Source organism: Centropristis striata, chromosome 19, assembly GCF_030273125.1.
Source record: "Centropristis striata isolate RG_2023a ecotype Rhode Island chromosome 19, C.striata_1.0, whole genome shotgun sequence".
Lineage (NCBI taxonomy): Eukaryota > Metazoa > Chordata > Actinopteri > Perciformes > Serranidae > Centropristis > Centropristis striata.
In genome coordinates this window covers 24,447,089-24,463,553 of record NC_081535.1, presented here as the reverse complement: position 1 = coordinate 24,463,553, position 16,465 = coordinate 24,447,089, and the positions used below count along the sequence as shown (strand labels likewise).

The 16,465-nt window shown below is 37.0% G+C and overlaps 1 protein-coding gene across 1 annotated transcript in view; it reads left to right on the top strand.

Annotated features, from left to right (window-relative positions):
• tln1 (talin 1) overlaps window positions 1-16,465 on the top strand; it is a 122,633-nt gene that overhangs the window by 25,222 nt on the left and 80,946 nt on the right. Inside the window, exons 3-9 of the mRNA XM_059357594.1 lie at window positions 7,394-7,556; window positions 11,227-11,324; window positions 13,227-13,356; window positions 14,447-14,599; window positions 15,681-15,823; window positions 16,127-16,254; window positions 16,394-16,454. Of these exons, the coding sequence (XP_059213577.1) occupies window positions 7,427-7,556; window positions 11,227-11,324; window positions 13,227-13,356; window positions 14,447-14,599; window positions 15,681-15,823; window positions 16,127-16,254; window positions 16,394-16,454 (843 nt within the window). The 5' untranslated portion in view covers window positions 7,394-7,426. The remainder of the gene's footprint in view (window positions 1-7,393; window positions 7,557-11,226; window positions 11,325-13,226; window positions 13,357-14,446; window positions 14,600-15,680; window positions 15,824-16,126; window positions 16,255-16,393; window positions 16,455-16,465) is intronic.

The window sequence follows — 16,465 nt, the reverse complement described above, 5'->3', positions numbered from 1 at the left end:
GGAGGGGGAGTTGGTGGAGACCAAATCCGCCATAAGGAGAGTGTGTTCAAATCCTTCTGATGGATGATTTACTCTGTTGACTCTGCAGACACAAATTCAAGGTAAACAAAAATACTGTTGCATAATAAATATGACCACATCCCGTTTTACATTCAAGTAGACTTATACAAGGGTCTTTAATGTGCACTGGTGAGTTCTTAAACTCCAGACTAACTTCAACCAGTGCTTAAAGTTCACTTCCTTCATTTCTCACCAAAACACATCATGTGCCTGACAAACATGTTTAATGCATTTACTTCCTGATTATTTTTTTTTAGATTTAAAAAAAAATTGAAAGCTTCATTGTTAACATCCATGTTTACTATTTTTTGTCAGAGACTGTGCACATGCATGTGCATTCCCGTGAATGCAATAGGAACTATTGCAAGAACGACAGGGAAATGAATTGACTTTTTGGAGGCTTTATCATACTTAAAAGTTGTGAAACTTGGCACACGGGTCAGGATGAAAATTTAGATATTTTAAGCATCTGGAGTGGAACCCAATGCATCAAACGCATCAAAAGGCCTCTTGGACCCTTATCCTAAAACCAACAGGAAGTCGGCCATCTTGACTTGAATGTTTGTTTTATGCAGTTTTTGGGCCATTTCCAGGCTCTGTACTGAAACTCAAACCCTGTCATACCAAAGTAGAAAAAGATCCCAGTGTGTCTGGACATGAAGCCACTGACACTGACAAAATAACCAACAGAGAGAAACTAGAAGCACTGTTGTGTAGCAGCATGTTGTGCTGAATGACAACAGTGAGCTGTGCATTCTACAGCCAGAGGCCTGAAGTGAGTTCTAACATGTTGCTGCAGAGAAATCCAGCGTCAGCCACTAAAATACTTGTGAAAACTGACATCATATAACTTGGACTTGTAACAGAGATTCTGAGTTAAAGTCTTATAGATCAGGGATGGGCAACTGGGGGCCCGGGGGCTGCATAAGGTGGCCCTCAGTACAACTACATGCATTGAGCATGAAATCTTAAAAATGCAGTGTAAAAATACACAAAATTACTTCTTGCAGTTAATGTTGTTCTGCTGTTCTTGCACTGAAAAAAAACAGTGCCCCCCCTGTTGGGAATCACTGCATTCGAGCATGAAATATGTTAAGTTACTGCACTGTAAATACATTTAAAATTGCAGTTTCATCATATCTGGTTAAGTGCACGGTCCTATATGTGGCCCTGTGGTAGTGTCCATGAAAAATTGTGGCCCTCTCCAGCATTTAAGTTGACCATCCCTGTGTTAGACGCACTCATAGTTTCTAGTGAGGTTAAATGAGTTCTATAAGAAACAAATGTCCCTAGCTCAGCCCGAGTAGACTCAGTGTGTTGGAGACCTAGAGAGTCCACTCGGCAGTGGACTTTGTTTGTCCAGCCAGGCTGTAACAGACATCTGTAATTTCCCGTCAGATGATTTGGAGACTGATGCCAGCTGTCCCTATGCAGTCTGGCTATCACATCATACACGAGCAAAACTGTTTCCTCAGCAGAAAACTTCTCCAGTTTGCTGAATTTGTCATATAAATGGCAGTGCACCAGGTCCAAGTGCACCTGGCTTTCAAATGGAATGGGAGATGACACTCTGATTGGTTTAATTCATGTTACATCCAATACACATCTATGACTAATTAAGAGACTAGATACATCTTGCGCCTTACTTTGCCCCCAGGTTAAATTTAACTAGATAAAGTGGAGTTGGACATGCCCCAATTACCATTAGGTTTTGAGTTTTTCCATTTTTCATTTTAGATTTCCTCCACCTAAAGGTGCTGCTGGTTCCAGTCAAATATTAACATAGTATCGAATTAATCAACAAAATATATTCTGATATATTGGAATAAAAAATAAGTAAACTACATTCTGACCAAGCGTTTATTGCAGAACTTATCAGCTGTTCATAGCCACTGTACTAGTACAGAGGACAAATATCTGCTGATAGATAATCAAATAATTTTTAAACTCTCAAATACTGATGCTAGTATAAGCCTCAGAAGTCCATTAGACATTTTTACTGAACAAAGCGTTTAAATAAACTGTCATTAAGTGAAAATACAGTGAAAGGGTCAAAGTTATGAGACCAAACCGCTAAACGTCCTTTTTAATATCTATATAACGTTTTATGTAACTTTATTGACATGTTGCCGTGGATACGCATTGTTCTGCTTCTCTCCTGATGACGGCTCGCCTTGTTAGTGACCTGTCAATCAAAGGTAGACAAGCCCCAAATCATACGATTCTTTATTTTCTATCTTCTAAATTATTTACACTATTAACATCAAAGAAGATTTTTTTTGTAGTAGCGATTGAGACTATAGTGTTTCTGAGGTCATAAATCAAGTAAGAAATTTTCTCATTTTGCTCTGAAATGAATGGACAGATTTTTTTTGCAGCCAAACTTGGCGCCCTCTGCTGGAATTTTTGGTAGAATGCAGCTTAAGACACTTCCTGGTTTGCCTCCCTGCTCAGACCTGGAGGTTGCCACCTGGTTTTGAAAGGCTGAAGGGTTTCCTGCAGGTCAGAAGGGAGTGGCTGGGTTTGAGAGTCAGGTGACTGGAGGAAAAGTCAGAGCCCATCCTGTGGACAGGTAGAGAATGTAGGAATGGAGGGGGCGGGGAATGTGCGACTAGAGGGACCAGGTGTTGGACTGTGAGAATATCAGTTCTATCATGCTGGTTTTTGTCACCAGAACTGAAACCGATTGTTGACTTTTTATGCTTCAGTGGCCTGGGGCATTACTTTCTCAGGTTGTCCATTCATCTGTCTCAGTTTTGTGAACCAGTATCTCTGGAATGCCAAAGGAAATGTCTTCAAATGTTGCTCAAATGTCCATTTTAAGTCCAGGACTACCTTCCATTTTGATTAAAGTGAGAAAATTTGGCACGAACACCAACTCAGACTCAAGGATGAAGTGATTAGATTTGCAGGTTAAAGGTCAAGCTCACTGTGAGCTCACAAAATATGTTGTTGGCCAAAACCCAACAATTCATTTCTAATTATGGTAACATTTTACACAGATGTCTAATTGGATCAAATTATAAAGGTCAAGTGTCAGATTCCACATGACATCACGATGTTCTGGGAGAGAACGACGTACACTGCGGCCGAGCCTCCACTTGTTTTCCCGGTGCATGTATTTGCAAGGCGGTAAGAACGTGTTAGACCCACCTTCAAAATAAAAACACATGTAGCTTTCAAAATAAGAGCATGTGGCTGTGTTAACAGAATCCACCACAGTATGCATGACATAAGCAATCATTAAGATTAGTGTCTATGAAGGAATAGTGGCATTAGAATGTGCGAGAGGCCACCAGATTTAGGCTTTTCTTGTTCGGGTCCCTGCCTCATAGTCTCATAATATCCTGTGGGAAACACTGGTTGTAGAACTTTTTTTCCAGCCGAGTGTTGTTTTTATACTCTCTAAATTGCTGATTGATATTTACACATGCACAACATCCAGGGAATAAATAACCAACACTGCACATTGTACATATTGTGAATATTGCACTGAAGGTGGATTTGAAGAAAATCATGAATCGAATTGAAATCACTATTTCTGCCAGAAAAAAAATCACAATTAGATCTTTTCCTAAAATTGTTCAGCCCTAGCGCATCACATGATTAGATCAGAACATATCGGGTAAGGAATTATTCTGCCCATGGTCCAAATGAGAGCAACCATTGGGTAGTTTTTGAGTGGCAACAAATGTGGCCTGCAGCAGACTAGGTGAGGCTTGTTTTTAGCCTATTGCCAGGAATGCAAAACTACCTCTGCTAGTCGGCAGATAAGCTTAATATAAAATCTGAGTCTGTTACAATGATAAATGTCTATCAGGGTTTCCCCCAGAAAACTTGCTAAGCCTGGTGGTAGAGAAGCCCACCAGCGGTCCACCGTGTTTTTGTAAAAAAAATATGTTAAAAGTTGACAGGAATTTCGAAATTATGACAATTATGTGTTATTAGAAACCATTTATTGAAAATACTTATATGTAGAGTCTTACAAAAAGGCACAATCTTGACAAATCTTGAAATACGGTTTTAACAAACAAACTCCCCATTACCCTGAACATACTGCTGGGCAATTTCAAAGTCTGGAGAGGAAATGTCAGGCCTATAAAGCACTGGGGAAACCCCGTCTATTATTGGATTATTGTCGCGTTAACCTATAGCAATGTATTCCAGATAAATGAAACAAAGTGAAGTGTATGTTTACTTCTAAAGTAGAGGTATAAAGTAGCATCTAATGGAAATACTGAAGTGTAATCCACGTAAAGTACTTAAATACAGTTCTTGAGTAAATGTAATTTGTTACTTTACACCACTGGGGATAGTTTGAGCACATTGTGAGTTCTGGTGCAGAACAAGCAGAATGAGGAAACGGGATCACCCTTCTCTTTTCTAGTTAAATTGTAAGTTTGTTACATGTTTTTCCCTCCTATCAGTGGTGGGGTGGTAAAAGTAGTATTACTCCCATAAATGTAGCAGCAGAGTGTGTCATGTGCATTACTGGATTCCCTTTACATCAATAGAATAACCAAACCTTTAATTGAAAAGTTATTTACCTGATTTGCCCAGCTCATTAATATCAAACACTAGTGCATGTCTCTTTGTACTATGAGGAGCCTGTACACACACAGCTAAGATGAAGACTCATTTCAGTTAATGTAGCAACATGTAATGTGTTACTACCAACCTGCTGTGTTGCTATCCTGTGTTTCTCTGTGTACAAGAATAATATCACAGGATTCAAAATGAGGACTCCAACAACTGTTTGTAATGTATTAACTTTATATTTATGAGTGCAGCAGGAGGTCAAGTTTTACCGTGTTGAGCTTAAAATTGTGTAAACGTGTAGTGTAACTTAGTTTCCTGTGTGTGTTTCTCACTAGCTTCTGGTTTCTTGTGTACGTGTAAATATAACTGATGTTCCTCATTTTAAACCGAGCTTCACAATGTACTGAGACTGAGAAAAGAGTTTAGAAATCCCCTCAGTTCTGTGTCACGTTCACATGTTCTCCATTTGAACTAAGCAGGGCTGACAAAGTTGTACATTTATAGTTTGGTTTACTTACTCACTTGTTGTGTTGCCATTAAAGTGGTAGTATAACTTTTTTTTTACATACATTCTATACACATAGAGTATATACACATACACATGCAGAGAATACATGTGGTTCACGTACGCCAAAAACTTTAGCTGTACTTAGCCATTGCATTTTGGCTATGACATCATAGTTATGAAGGAGCCAGAGAGTTATACTGAGCTGTTCTCTCAAATCCAAGCAGACAGTAGGGGAGTGACGATTTTCTAGTTAATTTGACTTTTTTTCTCATGATTTCGACTTTTTTTTAAAAATCATTTTAACCTTTTTTCCATGATTTCAACTTTTTTTTTCATTCGACTGTTTTAATGTGACGTCAACTTTTTATTTTCATTTTGACAATTTCCTGTCACTTTAATTTTTTTCATTAAAATGACGATTTTCTTGTCATTTTGACTTTTTTCGTGATTTTGACTTTTTTTTCTCTCATTTTGATTTTTTTCTCTCATTTTGACTTTTTTTCTCATGATTTCGACTTTTTTTTAAATCATTTTAACCTTTTTTCCATGATTTTGCCTTTTTTTCTCTCATATCAAAACAACGAGAAAATAGTCAAAATAATGAGAAAAAACTGAAGTCACAAGAAATTGTCTAAATGAAAAGAAAAAAGTTGAAGTCACATGAAAAAAGTCAAAATGACAAAAAAAATCTAAATCGTGAAAAAAAGGCCAAAATGAGAAAAAAGTTGAAGTCACGTGAAACAATTCAAAATGAGAAAAAAAGTCGCAATCATGAACCATTTGAGCTAAGCAGGGCTGACAAAGTTGTACATTTATAGTTGTGGTATAAAGTGGTGGTATAACTTTTTTTTTTACATACATACTATACACATAGAGTATATACACATACACATGCAGAGAATACATGTGGTTCATGTACGCCAAAAACTTTAGCTACACTTAGCCATTGCATTTTGGCTATGACATCATAGTTATGAAGGAGCCAGAGAGTTATACTGAGCTGTTCTCTCAAATCCAAGCAGACAGTATGGGAGTGACGATACTCTCAGCTCACGAGATTTTAAGAAAAATAAAATGACACAATACATGACTGGACCAAAAGACTTTTATTTAACTGAGTTGCACATGCATTTTGAAGTGTTTAATTATAACTCTTTACATGCATGATGTAAGCGTGAGTTTTTAAATGTCAAATAAACTGCTTCTTCCACAAATTGAAACTAAAACTAAAATTTTATAAAAGTTCAAATAAAATAAATAAATAAATAAAATCCACCAGAGGGATTAATGAGACTCCGGAGGTGATGTATGGTTCTTATTGTCGCGTAATCGCTTAGCGACAGTTTCCAGCGTTATCCGTGATCACATACAGGACGGATTAAACACGGGAGACGCAACTGTGGCCGCCATCGCTAACTGCACAACATCAGCAGCTAATCAAAACAAAGCAGCATGGCTGATTATCATAAACATAGCGATCGTGAATTAACCGGCTTCACTACGTGTGCACAAAGTGTCAGATACTTGTTGTAAACAAACAAACAGATCGCTAAGTGAACACCTCCTGCAGCAGCAGCACATACACACTGTACTGCTACAGAGCTAACTGTTAGCCTGTTAGCAATTTGCACACCCCGGCTTTGCAGTTGTAAGAGACTGCTGCAGGAGGACTGGTCAGATTCGATTCTTTCTTCCTCTTCTTAACGAGCCCCTGTGATGTCATCATGGCTGCGTGCTGCTTCCCCTCCTTCTCCTCCTCTTCTTCTTTTCCTTTCACTGCCCCACAGGTCACAAATAGAAGTTTGGATAACTCCCAAATCTGGCAAGACTGATTTTCAACGCGGCAAAAAATATCGTCGAGTTTAATCTCGAGATCCAGCAGACAGATATCTCTACTTCCATTATTATTGATGTGATGGTGACACAATAGATAGATAGATAGATAGATAGATTACTTTATTCATCCCCGAAGGGAAATTCGGTTGTCACAGCAGTCCGGTATTCAAGTACAATAAAAATAAAATACAATAGAATAAAATAAAATACTGAGGTAGCATAGATAAAAACAACAATAGAAAAAAACACAGAACAGAACAAGGACACTTAAGAAGTTAAAAAAAGCAGATCAGTTGGTAGGATGGTTGACAAGATGAAGGTAATTATACTGATGATATGATGGTTACAATGCTATAGTGACTAGACGGTATAATGAATGTGATATTTGGCTACTTTGATTGTTTTAAGATGACTTAGTCTCAACTAACTACTTTATTGACCATCATGCAGGTGTGAGTTGGGTGGAGGTGCAGAGCAGCAATCATGGTGGCCCTGTCACTAAAGATCGGTGTGGGGAACGTGGTGAAGACCATGCAGTTTGAGCCCTCCACCATGGTGTACGATGCCTGCCGGATCATCAGGGAGAGGGTTCCTGAGGCCCAGCTCGGCCAGCGTGAGTTCTCTCTCTTTCTGCTCCCCCCACACACACACATGCACAGACATACAAATAACATTATAAGACTTTTGGGATGCAATTATACTTTATGAGAACTGCTTGTTGGATGGTTGAAAAGAAACCTGCTCCCCCAACACGTTCCCAGACCTGGATGCATAGATGACATGTGAAGTAGTACACTGCAAAAAAAGGTGTGTCTAAAAACCAGATAAAAACACTAAATCTGAGGGAAATGATCTCGCTGCATGGACAGATAGTTTCTCTTGATTTCTTAAATTAAGATTGTTAAATCCAGAAATAAGCATGTTGAATGCTTAAAATAAGAAATTAACTCTTAAAACAAGATCAATTAAAGCTGCAAGCAGCGATGAACTGGCCCGAGCAGAGTGCACTGACAATTATTTGTTTCTTACCAAGGTAAAAAAAACCTTTAGATTCAGAAGTGTTAGATAGTTTAGCTTTTTTTTAAGAGTTAATTTCTTATTTTAATTGTTCAACATGCTTATTTCTAGATTTAACAATCAAGTGAAACAGCTATTCTCAACCTTGGGGTTGCGAGATGATTTCTGGGGGTCGCCAAATCATTTTGGAAGTCAGCTTTGTCTCCACTGTGTTAAAGTGTTCATGTGTTTTAGTCTTTTTGGTAATTTTGTGTCTTTTTTTTGGTCATTTTGTGTCTTTTTTTGATCATTTTCTGGTCAATTTGTGTCTTTTTTGGTAATTTTGTTTCCTTTTTTTGGTAATTTTGTGTCTATTTGGTAATTTTGTGTCTTTTTTGTGTCATTTTGTGTCTTTTTTGTGTCATTTTGAGTCTTTTTTGGTAATTTTGTTTCCTTTTTTTGGGTGATCTGAACTGTGCGTGTGAGATTCTGTTCAGTGAGCGGGGGTCGCAGACAACATGCATGTTAAATTGGGGGTCGCAACTCAAATAGGTTGAGAACTACTGCAATACAAGATGCCATCTCCTTTTATCCACACATGTATCGAGGGCACATCCATTTTCTTCCAAAAGAGAGCGATCATCCTCCTGGCCTACAGGAGTCCAAAACCAATTAAAGTAGACTTTTTAGGATTGACAATAAAGTTTTTTGGATACATACCAAGTATATTTTTTGCCTGGTGAAGTATCTTCACTCCAACAATCTCAGATAAAGTCATAGCTAGTTCTTTCCAATATTTTTTTTATTTTTGGGCAATCCCATGTACGCAGTGGTACAGAGTACCCTTTCCTTCTGAGCACTTAATGCACGTGTCTGGCACATCAGGAGACCATCGGTTTAACTTAATGTAAATGTGTGTTCTCATCTACCATTTGTACTGTAATAATTTCATTCTAGTACTGAACAAGTTTATACTAGTTTTGGATTTTTCATTAGTTTTAGTTTTGATTTCGTTGTCAATTTTTGTTTTCAAATTAAAAAAAAAATTCAAGTTAGTTTTAAGTAGTTTTTAGAGTGAGTTTGCTAGTTTTAATTAGTTTTAAATTTTTGGAAAATGCTTAGTTTTAGTTTAGTTTTTATTATTTTAGTGTTAGTTTTAGTTTTTTTGTAATGGGGTATTTGTTGGGTGTGAGATTCAATAAGGTCACAATAAATGTTTCCTTTATTTCCTTTGTCTGATCCATCTCAGCCCCAATAAGTTTATTAAGTCATAAAACCAGATAGATGAAATAGATTTCATTTCAACCAAAAAGGTTTATGTATGAAAATAGTTGACAAAGACGAAAACTAAAGACATTTTCACTATAATTTAGTTAGTTTTAGTTAGTTTTGTAACCACACAATACAGTTTCAGTTAGTTATCGTTTTCAAAAAAAAAAAATATTTTTCGTTATTCCGTTGGTTTTCGTTAACTATAATAACCTTGGTACTGATTGTTTTTGGGCTTTAAAACATGCATTTCCCCAGTCAGCCTTTTCTATGTCTTCCTTTTAAAAAAAAATGTTATTACTACTATATATCTGTCATTTTCCATGTATGCAGTTATGGATGTCCGAGAGATGATGCGACTTTTCAGAACACTTTTAAGCACTGTGCTTTCTGACAAGGCCAGACAACACTTGGACTAATTATTATTATTATTATTATTAGAATAATCCTGGCCTATGTCAGGCAATCTGTCTGCTTGTCTGGATTAGGGAGCACTCAACATGTTTTCTTTGAAAGGTTCCATCCATATAAATAGCACTTGGTGGACGGTAGGGGATGGTGAAGGAGAGAAGCTAGGTACTTATGTTAAGGATAATAATGAGCCCTCATGTTGGAAAGAACAAGCATTAAAGGCCAGAAATACTTCCAGTTCCAAGTGGCTCAGGTTATAGTCAGTAAGAACATATACAGTGGTCACACAGGAGCATTCCATCGCAATATGAGCAACATTATTCTCTTCACCTGCAAGTAGCTGTTAGGATAAAAAAACACTTTATTAGTCAAAATCACAAATTGTCTTTAGATACTGAAACAATAATTTCGGAAAGATGGTGAATATAGAAGTTTAACCCTCGATAGTACGGTGTTGCTCTCAGGCAAAATATCCATTTTTGTCAGGTTTATACAATGCATGTTTTTGAGTGATGCAATACTTTAAAAAAGAGGGAAGAGTATAGGGAACCACTAGCAATGCTTTAATTTGTCACATGATCTCCAGGAGGCCATATTAAAACCCTATTTTGCAGACTTTTTCAAAGGGAACAGCTTTGCCATTTTGTGCCACAAAAAATCACTCAAAACGTCATTTCCTGGCCCTTTTCCATCTTGAAAAAAATGTATTCCTGCTCATAGGTGAGAAAACCTTCATTTTAGATAGTTTCATAAACTTTAAGAAAATCATTTCAATGGGGCGTTGGTTCAGGCAACATTCAGTTAAAAAATGTCCTTTTATAATGTTTTTAAATTTAAAATGTTATGTATTGTACCCTGTTGAAACAACTGAATCTTTTACACATGTTTATGAAATAAATAATGTTAAAATAAATTTTACAAACTTTCTTTTTCACATTGCACCGTATGGTACAATGTTGCCTACGGGCAACAAACCCCAAAATCTTCAGATTATGTTTATTTGGTCTATTTCAAGACAAATAAAGATTCTCCAAACATTTTTTTCATAATGCGTACCATAGAGGGTTAAGTCACAATGTGTACAAAAAAAACCCTAACGCAAGGTAGAGAATGTCTGAAAGCAGATTATTTGTGGCCTTGTACCTTTTGTCTAGTTGATTACAGGCTGTGCAGAAGTGCTGCAGTTAAAAATGAATAGCCCTCTCTCCAGAGACACATCAGCTGGAGTGCATGCAGAGTCTTGTCTTGTTACATAAGCCATTTCAACAGCAGCTCTCCGTGTTGCTGGATCAACATCTGACTCATTTAATATTTAGGACAAAGAGTTAAAGCCAATATCTCTGATGTTGCCTAACTCAACAACTAGTTTCTACTGTCCAGCATATAAAAATGATCCAAAGAATAGGTCACATTTAAAACCTGATATGTTTGGAGCAGATATGAGACCCACTGACCTAACGTTGACCAGGAAGCTAGTTCATGTATTTGAAAAGTTACATGAAATGCAAGTACTTGAGACAATAATAGCTCCAGAGTGACTAAATAGCCATATGTGCATGTATGCCAAGAAACACACTTACACGCTTTATTTCTGTTTCCTTCTGCAGCCAATGACTATGGGCTGTTTCTGTCTGATGAAGACCCAAAGAAAGGCATCTGGCTGGAGGCAGGAAAGGCTCTGGACTATTACATGTTGAGGAATGGGGTGAGTCACTCTTGCACACACTCTGCACACACTCTATACACACACACACACACACACACACACACACACACACACACACACACACACACACACACATATAGCAAGGTTATTATAGTTTTGGATTTGTCATTAGTCATAATTTCGTTATGAATTTTTGTTTTCAAATTCAGTTAGTTTTCATTAGTTTTTATAGTGAGTTTGCTAGTTTTAATTTGTTATTATCTTTTGGGAAAATGCTTAGTTTTAGTATAGTTTGGACAATGGGGTATTTGTTGGGTGTGAGATTCAATAAGTTCACAATAAATGTTTCCTTTATTTCCTTTGTCTGATCCATCTCAGCCCCAATAAGCTTATTAAGTCATAAAACCAGATAGATGAAATATATTTCATATCAACCAAAAATGTTTATGTACGAAAAAAGTTGACAAAGAGGAAAACGAAGGACATTTTCACCATGATTTTAGTTAGTTTTAGTTAGTTTTGTAACCACACAATACAGTTTCAGTTAGTTATCATTTTTATTTTTATTTCAGTTAACGAAAATGTTTTTTCAATTCTAGTTTTCATTATTTCGTTAGTTTTCGTTAACTATAATAACCTTGGTGTAAGGTGTGTGTTGTTATAAGCCTGGTGTGCGACAACTACAACCTCTTGTTTGAAGGAATTTTGTTTAATGTACTTTGGTGAAATTCAGAATCAGTTTTGTCTTATTTAAGTGTTATGGATGATAAAGCCTGGAAGACAAAATTTACATTTACATTAAGTCATTTAGCAGACGCTTTTATCCAAAGCAATTTACAGGAAAAAAGGAGAACAATAGCGCGATAAGAGCCATTAGTGCATCAATAAGTGCTAGTGACAATTCTCTAAGGAGTAGAGTTGTGATGTGGTGCTAGGAGAGAAGATGCTCTCTGAAGAGCTGGGTCTTCAGGTGGTTTTTAAAGGTAGAGGGACGCCCCTGCTCTGGTTGGAACTGGTAGTGGTTCCACCAACAGGGGACAAGAAGTGCAAAGTATGGAAGTAAATCTGTGTCATCGGAGTTTGAAATAAAAAAGACGTTGAATTTCTAGCACTGAATATTTATGCATTGAAATTATGTATCTGAATGTTTTTCAACGTTAAAAATTCAACCTCAAAAAATTAAACCGCAAAAAATTAAAACGCACATTTTTAGGTTGAATTTTTTGAGGTTGAATTTTTTTTGCCATTTAATTTTTTGAGTTTGAATTAATTTTTTTGAGGTTGAATTTTTTTAGGTTGAATTTATTTTTTTGAGGTTGAATTTTTTGCGGTTGAATTTTTTTTGCGGTTGAATTTTTTGAGGTTGAATTTATTTTTTTGAGGTTGAATTTTTTGTGGTTGAATTTTTTGAGGTTGAATTTAATTTTTTGAGGTTGAATTTTTTGAGGTTGAATTTAATTTTTTGAGGTTGAATTTAATTTTTTGAGGTTGAATTTTTTGAGGTTGAATTTAATTTTTTGAGGTTGAATTTAAGTTTTTGAGGTTGAATTTTTTGCGGTTGAATTTTTTGCGGTTGATTTTTTAACGTTGAAAAACATTCAGATACATAATTTCAATGCATAAATATTCAGTGCTAGAATTCAACGTCTTTTTTATTTCAAACTCCGATGACACAGATTTACTTCCATAGCAAAGAGTCTGGATTGCCTTGGGCGAACATGTGGCAGGGCCAGGCGCCGTTCATTGGAAGAGCGCAACGGTTGTGAGGTAGCATATGCCTGTATCAGGGCGTTCAGGTAGGTAAGTGCAGTACCAGAGACAGCTTTGTAGGTCAGCATTAGAGATTTGAATTTGATGCAGGCTGCAACAGGTAGCCAGTGGAGCTGGATGAGCAGCAGTATGACATGTGAAAATTCCTGACTTATCTTGTCTTCCTCTCAGGACACTCTGGAATATAAGAAGAAGCAGAGGCCTCTGAAGATCCGCATGCTGGACGGCACAGTGAAGACAGTCATGGTGGACGACTCCAAGATAGTCAGTGACATGCTGATGACCATCTGTGCCAGAATAGGTCAGCTCTGCAGCACTCTGCTCACACATCACCCACTCAACTCCCCTTCTGAGTAAATGTTATTATTATTATTTATTTTTTTACTATATTTTTATTAATTTTTCACTTTCACAAGTAAAGGATGGTTACATAATATGGTTCACAGAAATAAAAAGCAAAACAAATAAACAAGTAAACAAAAAACAAACAAAAACATCAGCTCAGATCCGTATCAATAATACTTGGGGTTACAGTAATAATGTGTAGTATGAGCAGTCAAGAAAATCCCTGCAGCATGATATTAGAGACATCAGGTTCTACATAATTCAAATAGGGTTCCCACACTTTATAGAATTGGTCTGTTTTTGAATGCAATATACATGTATGGTACTCTAATGCAGCTGTTCTCAACCTTGGGGTCGGGACCCCTATTGGGGTCGCGAGATAATTTCTGTGGGTCGCCAAATCATTTTGGAAGTCAGCTCTGTCTCCACTGTGTTAAAGTGTTCATGTGTTTTAGTCTTTTTGGTCACTTAATGTCTTTTTTTGTTCATTTTGTGTCTTTTTAGGTAATTTTATGTCTTTTTTTTTAAATCATTTTGTGGTCATTTTGTTTCCTTTTTTTGGTCATTTTGTTTCCTTTTTTTGGTCATTTTGTGTCTTTTTTTTGGTCATTTTGTGTCTTTTTTGGTCATTTTGTGTCTTTTTGGTCATTCTGTGTCTTTTTTTTTAGTCATTTTGTGTCTTTTTTTGGTCATGTTGTGTTTTTTTTGACCAGTTTGTGGTCAATTTGTGTCTTTTTCTGTGTTCAGTGAGCGGGGGTCACGGACAACATGCATATTAAATTGGGGGTCGCGACTCAAAAAGGTTGAGAACTACTGCTCTAATGGCACTAGATCAAATACCACTCTTTGCCAGCTTTTATCAGTTGGTACTTTTTCATTAATCCACTGCAATAAAATATTCTTCCTCGCTGCATAGGTAAGAATACAATACAACCTATTATTATGTTTGGATGTTAACCGTCGGCTTGGGAGACCCAGTATGAGAGACGCATGAGTAAATGTTATTAAAAAGTAAATGTATTAACCTGAATGTGTTTGTGCATCAGGCATTACAAACTATGATGAGTACTCGCTGGTGAGAGACATCGGTGAAGAGAAGAAGGAGGAGACCACCGGCACCCTGAAGAGAGACAAGACTCTGCTGAGAGACGACAAGAAGATGGAGAAGCTGAAGCAGAAGCTCCACACAGATGATGAATGTATGAAAAACACAAGCCCGCACACTGTAGCAAGCTTTTACATTTAATCATTTTACTGTATTATTTCTATTACCAAAATGACCCTTTACATCAGGGGTGGCCAACCTGTGGCTCCAGAGCCTCATGTGGCTCTTTAGGCCGCCTGCAGGGGCTCCCCGTGGCTGAGACAAAAAAATTATACATTTTTTTTTACATTAAAATTTTCATTTATCAATGGTGTAGACCAAAAACTATTTGTATTCTTCAAATGTAAAATTGTATAGCCTTTTTACAGCATATTAAAAAAGTTTGGACATTTAAGTCAACTAAAATGTGTTTCATAGCTTACGAAAGTCTGCGGCCCGGCGCATTAACCTTTAAATTTTGCCAACTTTGAGTTTAGTTTTGAGTTCCCCAAGATAGACTAGTTTTTAAAATCATATTAAAGATGCTCAATATGACTATTAATAATGTTGGTAGGCTAATTTAGACTTATTAGGCTGTTTAATTTTTATTTTAGGCTCAATATAAGGTTTGCGGCTCCATTCCGCGATTTTCTCTTTATTTTATGCCAACAGTGGCTCTTTAGTTAGTAAAGGTTGCCCACCCCTGCTTTACATGAATAACAATTAACCAGTATCATCGAAAAGGAATTTCATAATTTTGAGAATTTTCCAGATGTTGGTGCTCCTGTATACCAAGGTTATAATAGTTTTGGATTTTTCATTAGTTTAGTTTTAATTTCATTGTGAATTTTTGTTTTCAAATTCAGTTAGTTTAAATTAGTTTTTAGAGTGAGTTTGCTAGTTTTAGTTTAGTTTTTATTTTTTTGAAAATGCTTAGTTTTAGTTTAGTTTTTATTAGTTTTAGTTTTAGTTTATTTGGAATGGGCTATGTGTTGGGTGCAAGATTCAAAGAGGTCATAATACATTTGGCCTTTTTTTCCCCTTTTTCCTTTCCTTTAATGCTGAAAGGTACATACAGGTTCTGGAGCAACTTATGCTACCATCCAGACAAGATCTTTTCCTGGGACGTCCGTACTTTGTGGAATCAGGTCTTTGCCATTCCTAAGTCAGTTGTTTTGGTTGATGTCTGTCCTCAGTGAACTGGTTGGACCATGGCAGGACGCTGAGGGAACAGGGTGTGGAGGAGACAGAGATGTTGCTGCTGAGGAGGAAGTTCTTCTACTCAGATCAGAACGTGGACTCCAGGGACCCTGTCCAGCTCAACCTGCTTTACGTTCAGGTACACAAACTACTCATATAGACTCTTAAATCTCTCTGGGGCATGCCTGTAAGCCAGGAAACCTCTTTCCATTTCCACATGGAAAGTTTTTTTTTTACAATCAGGAGAAATTATCAGGTGTTCCCCTTTTGTTTTTGACATATGCTAATTTCAATTTTGAATTATGGATTTATAATTAATTATTATTGGGTGTCTGTTTGTCTGTCTGTCTGTCTGTGTCTCTGTCTGTGTGTCTGTGTCTCTGTGTCTGTGTGTCTGTGTCTGTCTGTGTGTCTGTGTCTGTGTGTGTGTCTGTGTGTGTAGGCCCGTGATGACATTCTGAATGGATCCCATCCAGTCTCCTTTGATAAGGCCTGTGAGTTTGCAGGCTATCAGTGTCAGATCCAGTTTGGAGATCACAACGAGTCCAAACACAAGCCTGGATTCTTAGAGTGAGTGCTGCCTTCATATTCACATATTCACTGTTTTCATCACTTTCATTCGTTATCATTTGCCAATTTTTTGTTCAGGGTAGGCTTGTTAATCTGGCCCGAGGCTTGTTTAATTCTATTTGAATTCTTTCCTCTTCAGTTTAAAGGAGTTCCTTCCCAAAGAGTACATCAAGCACAAAGGAGAGAAAAAGATCTTCCAGGTAAGGCCTGG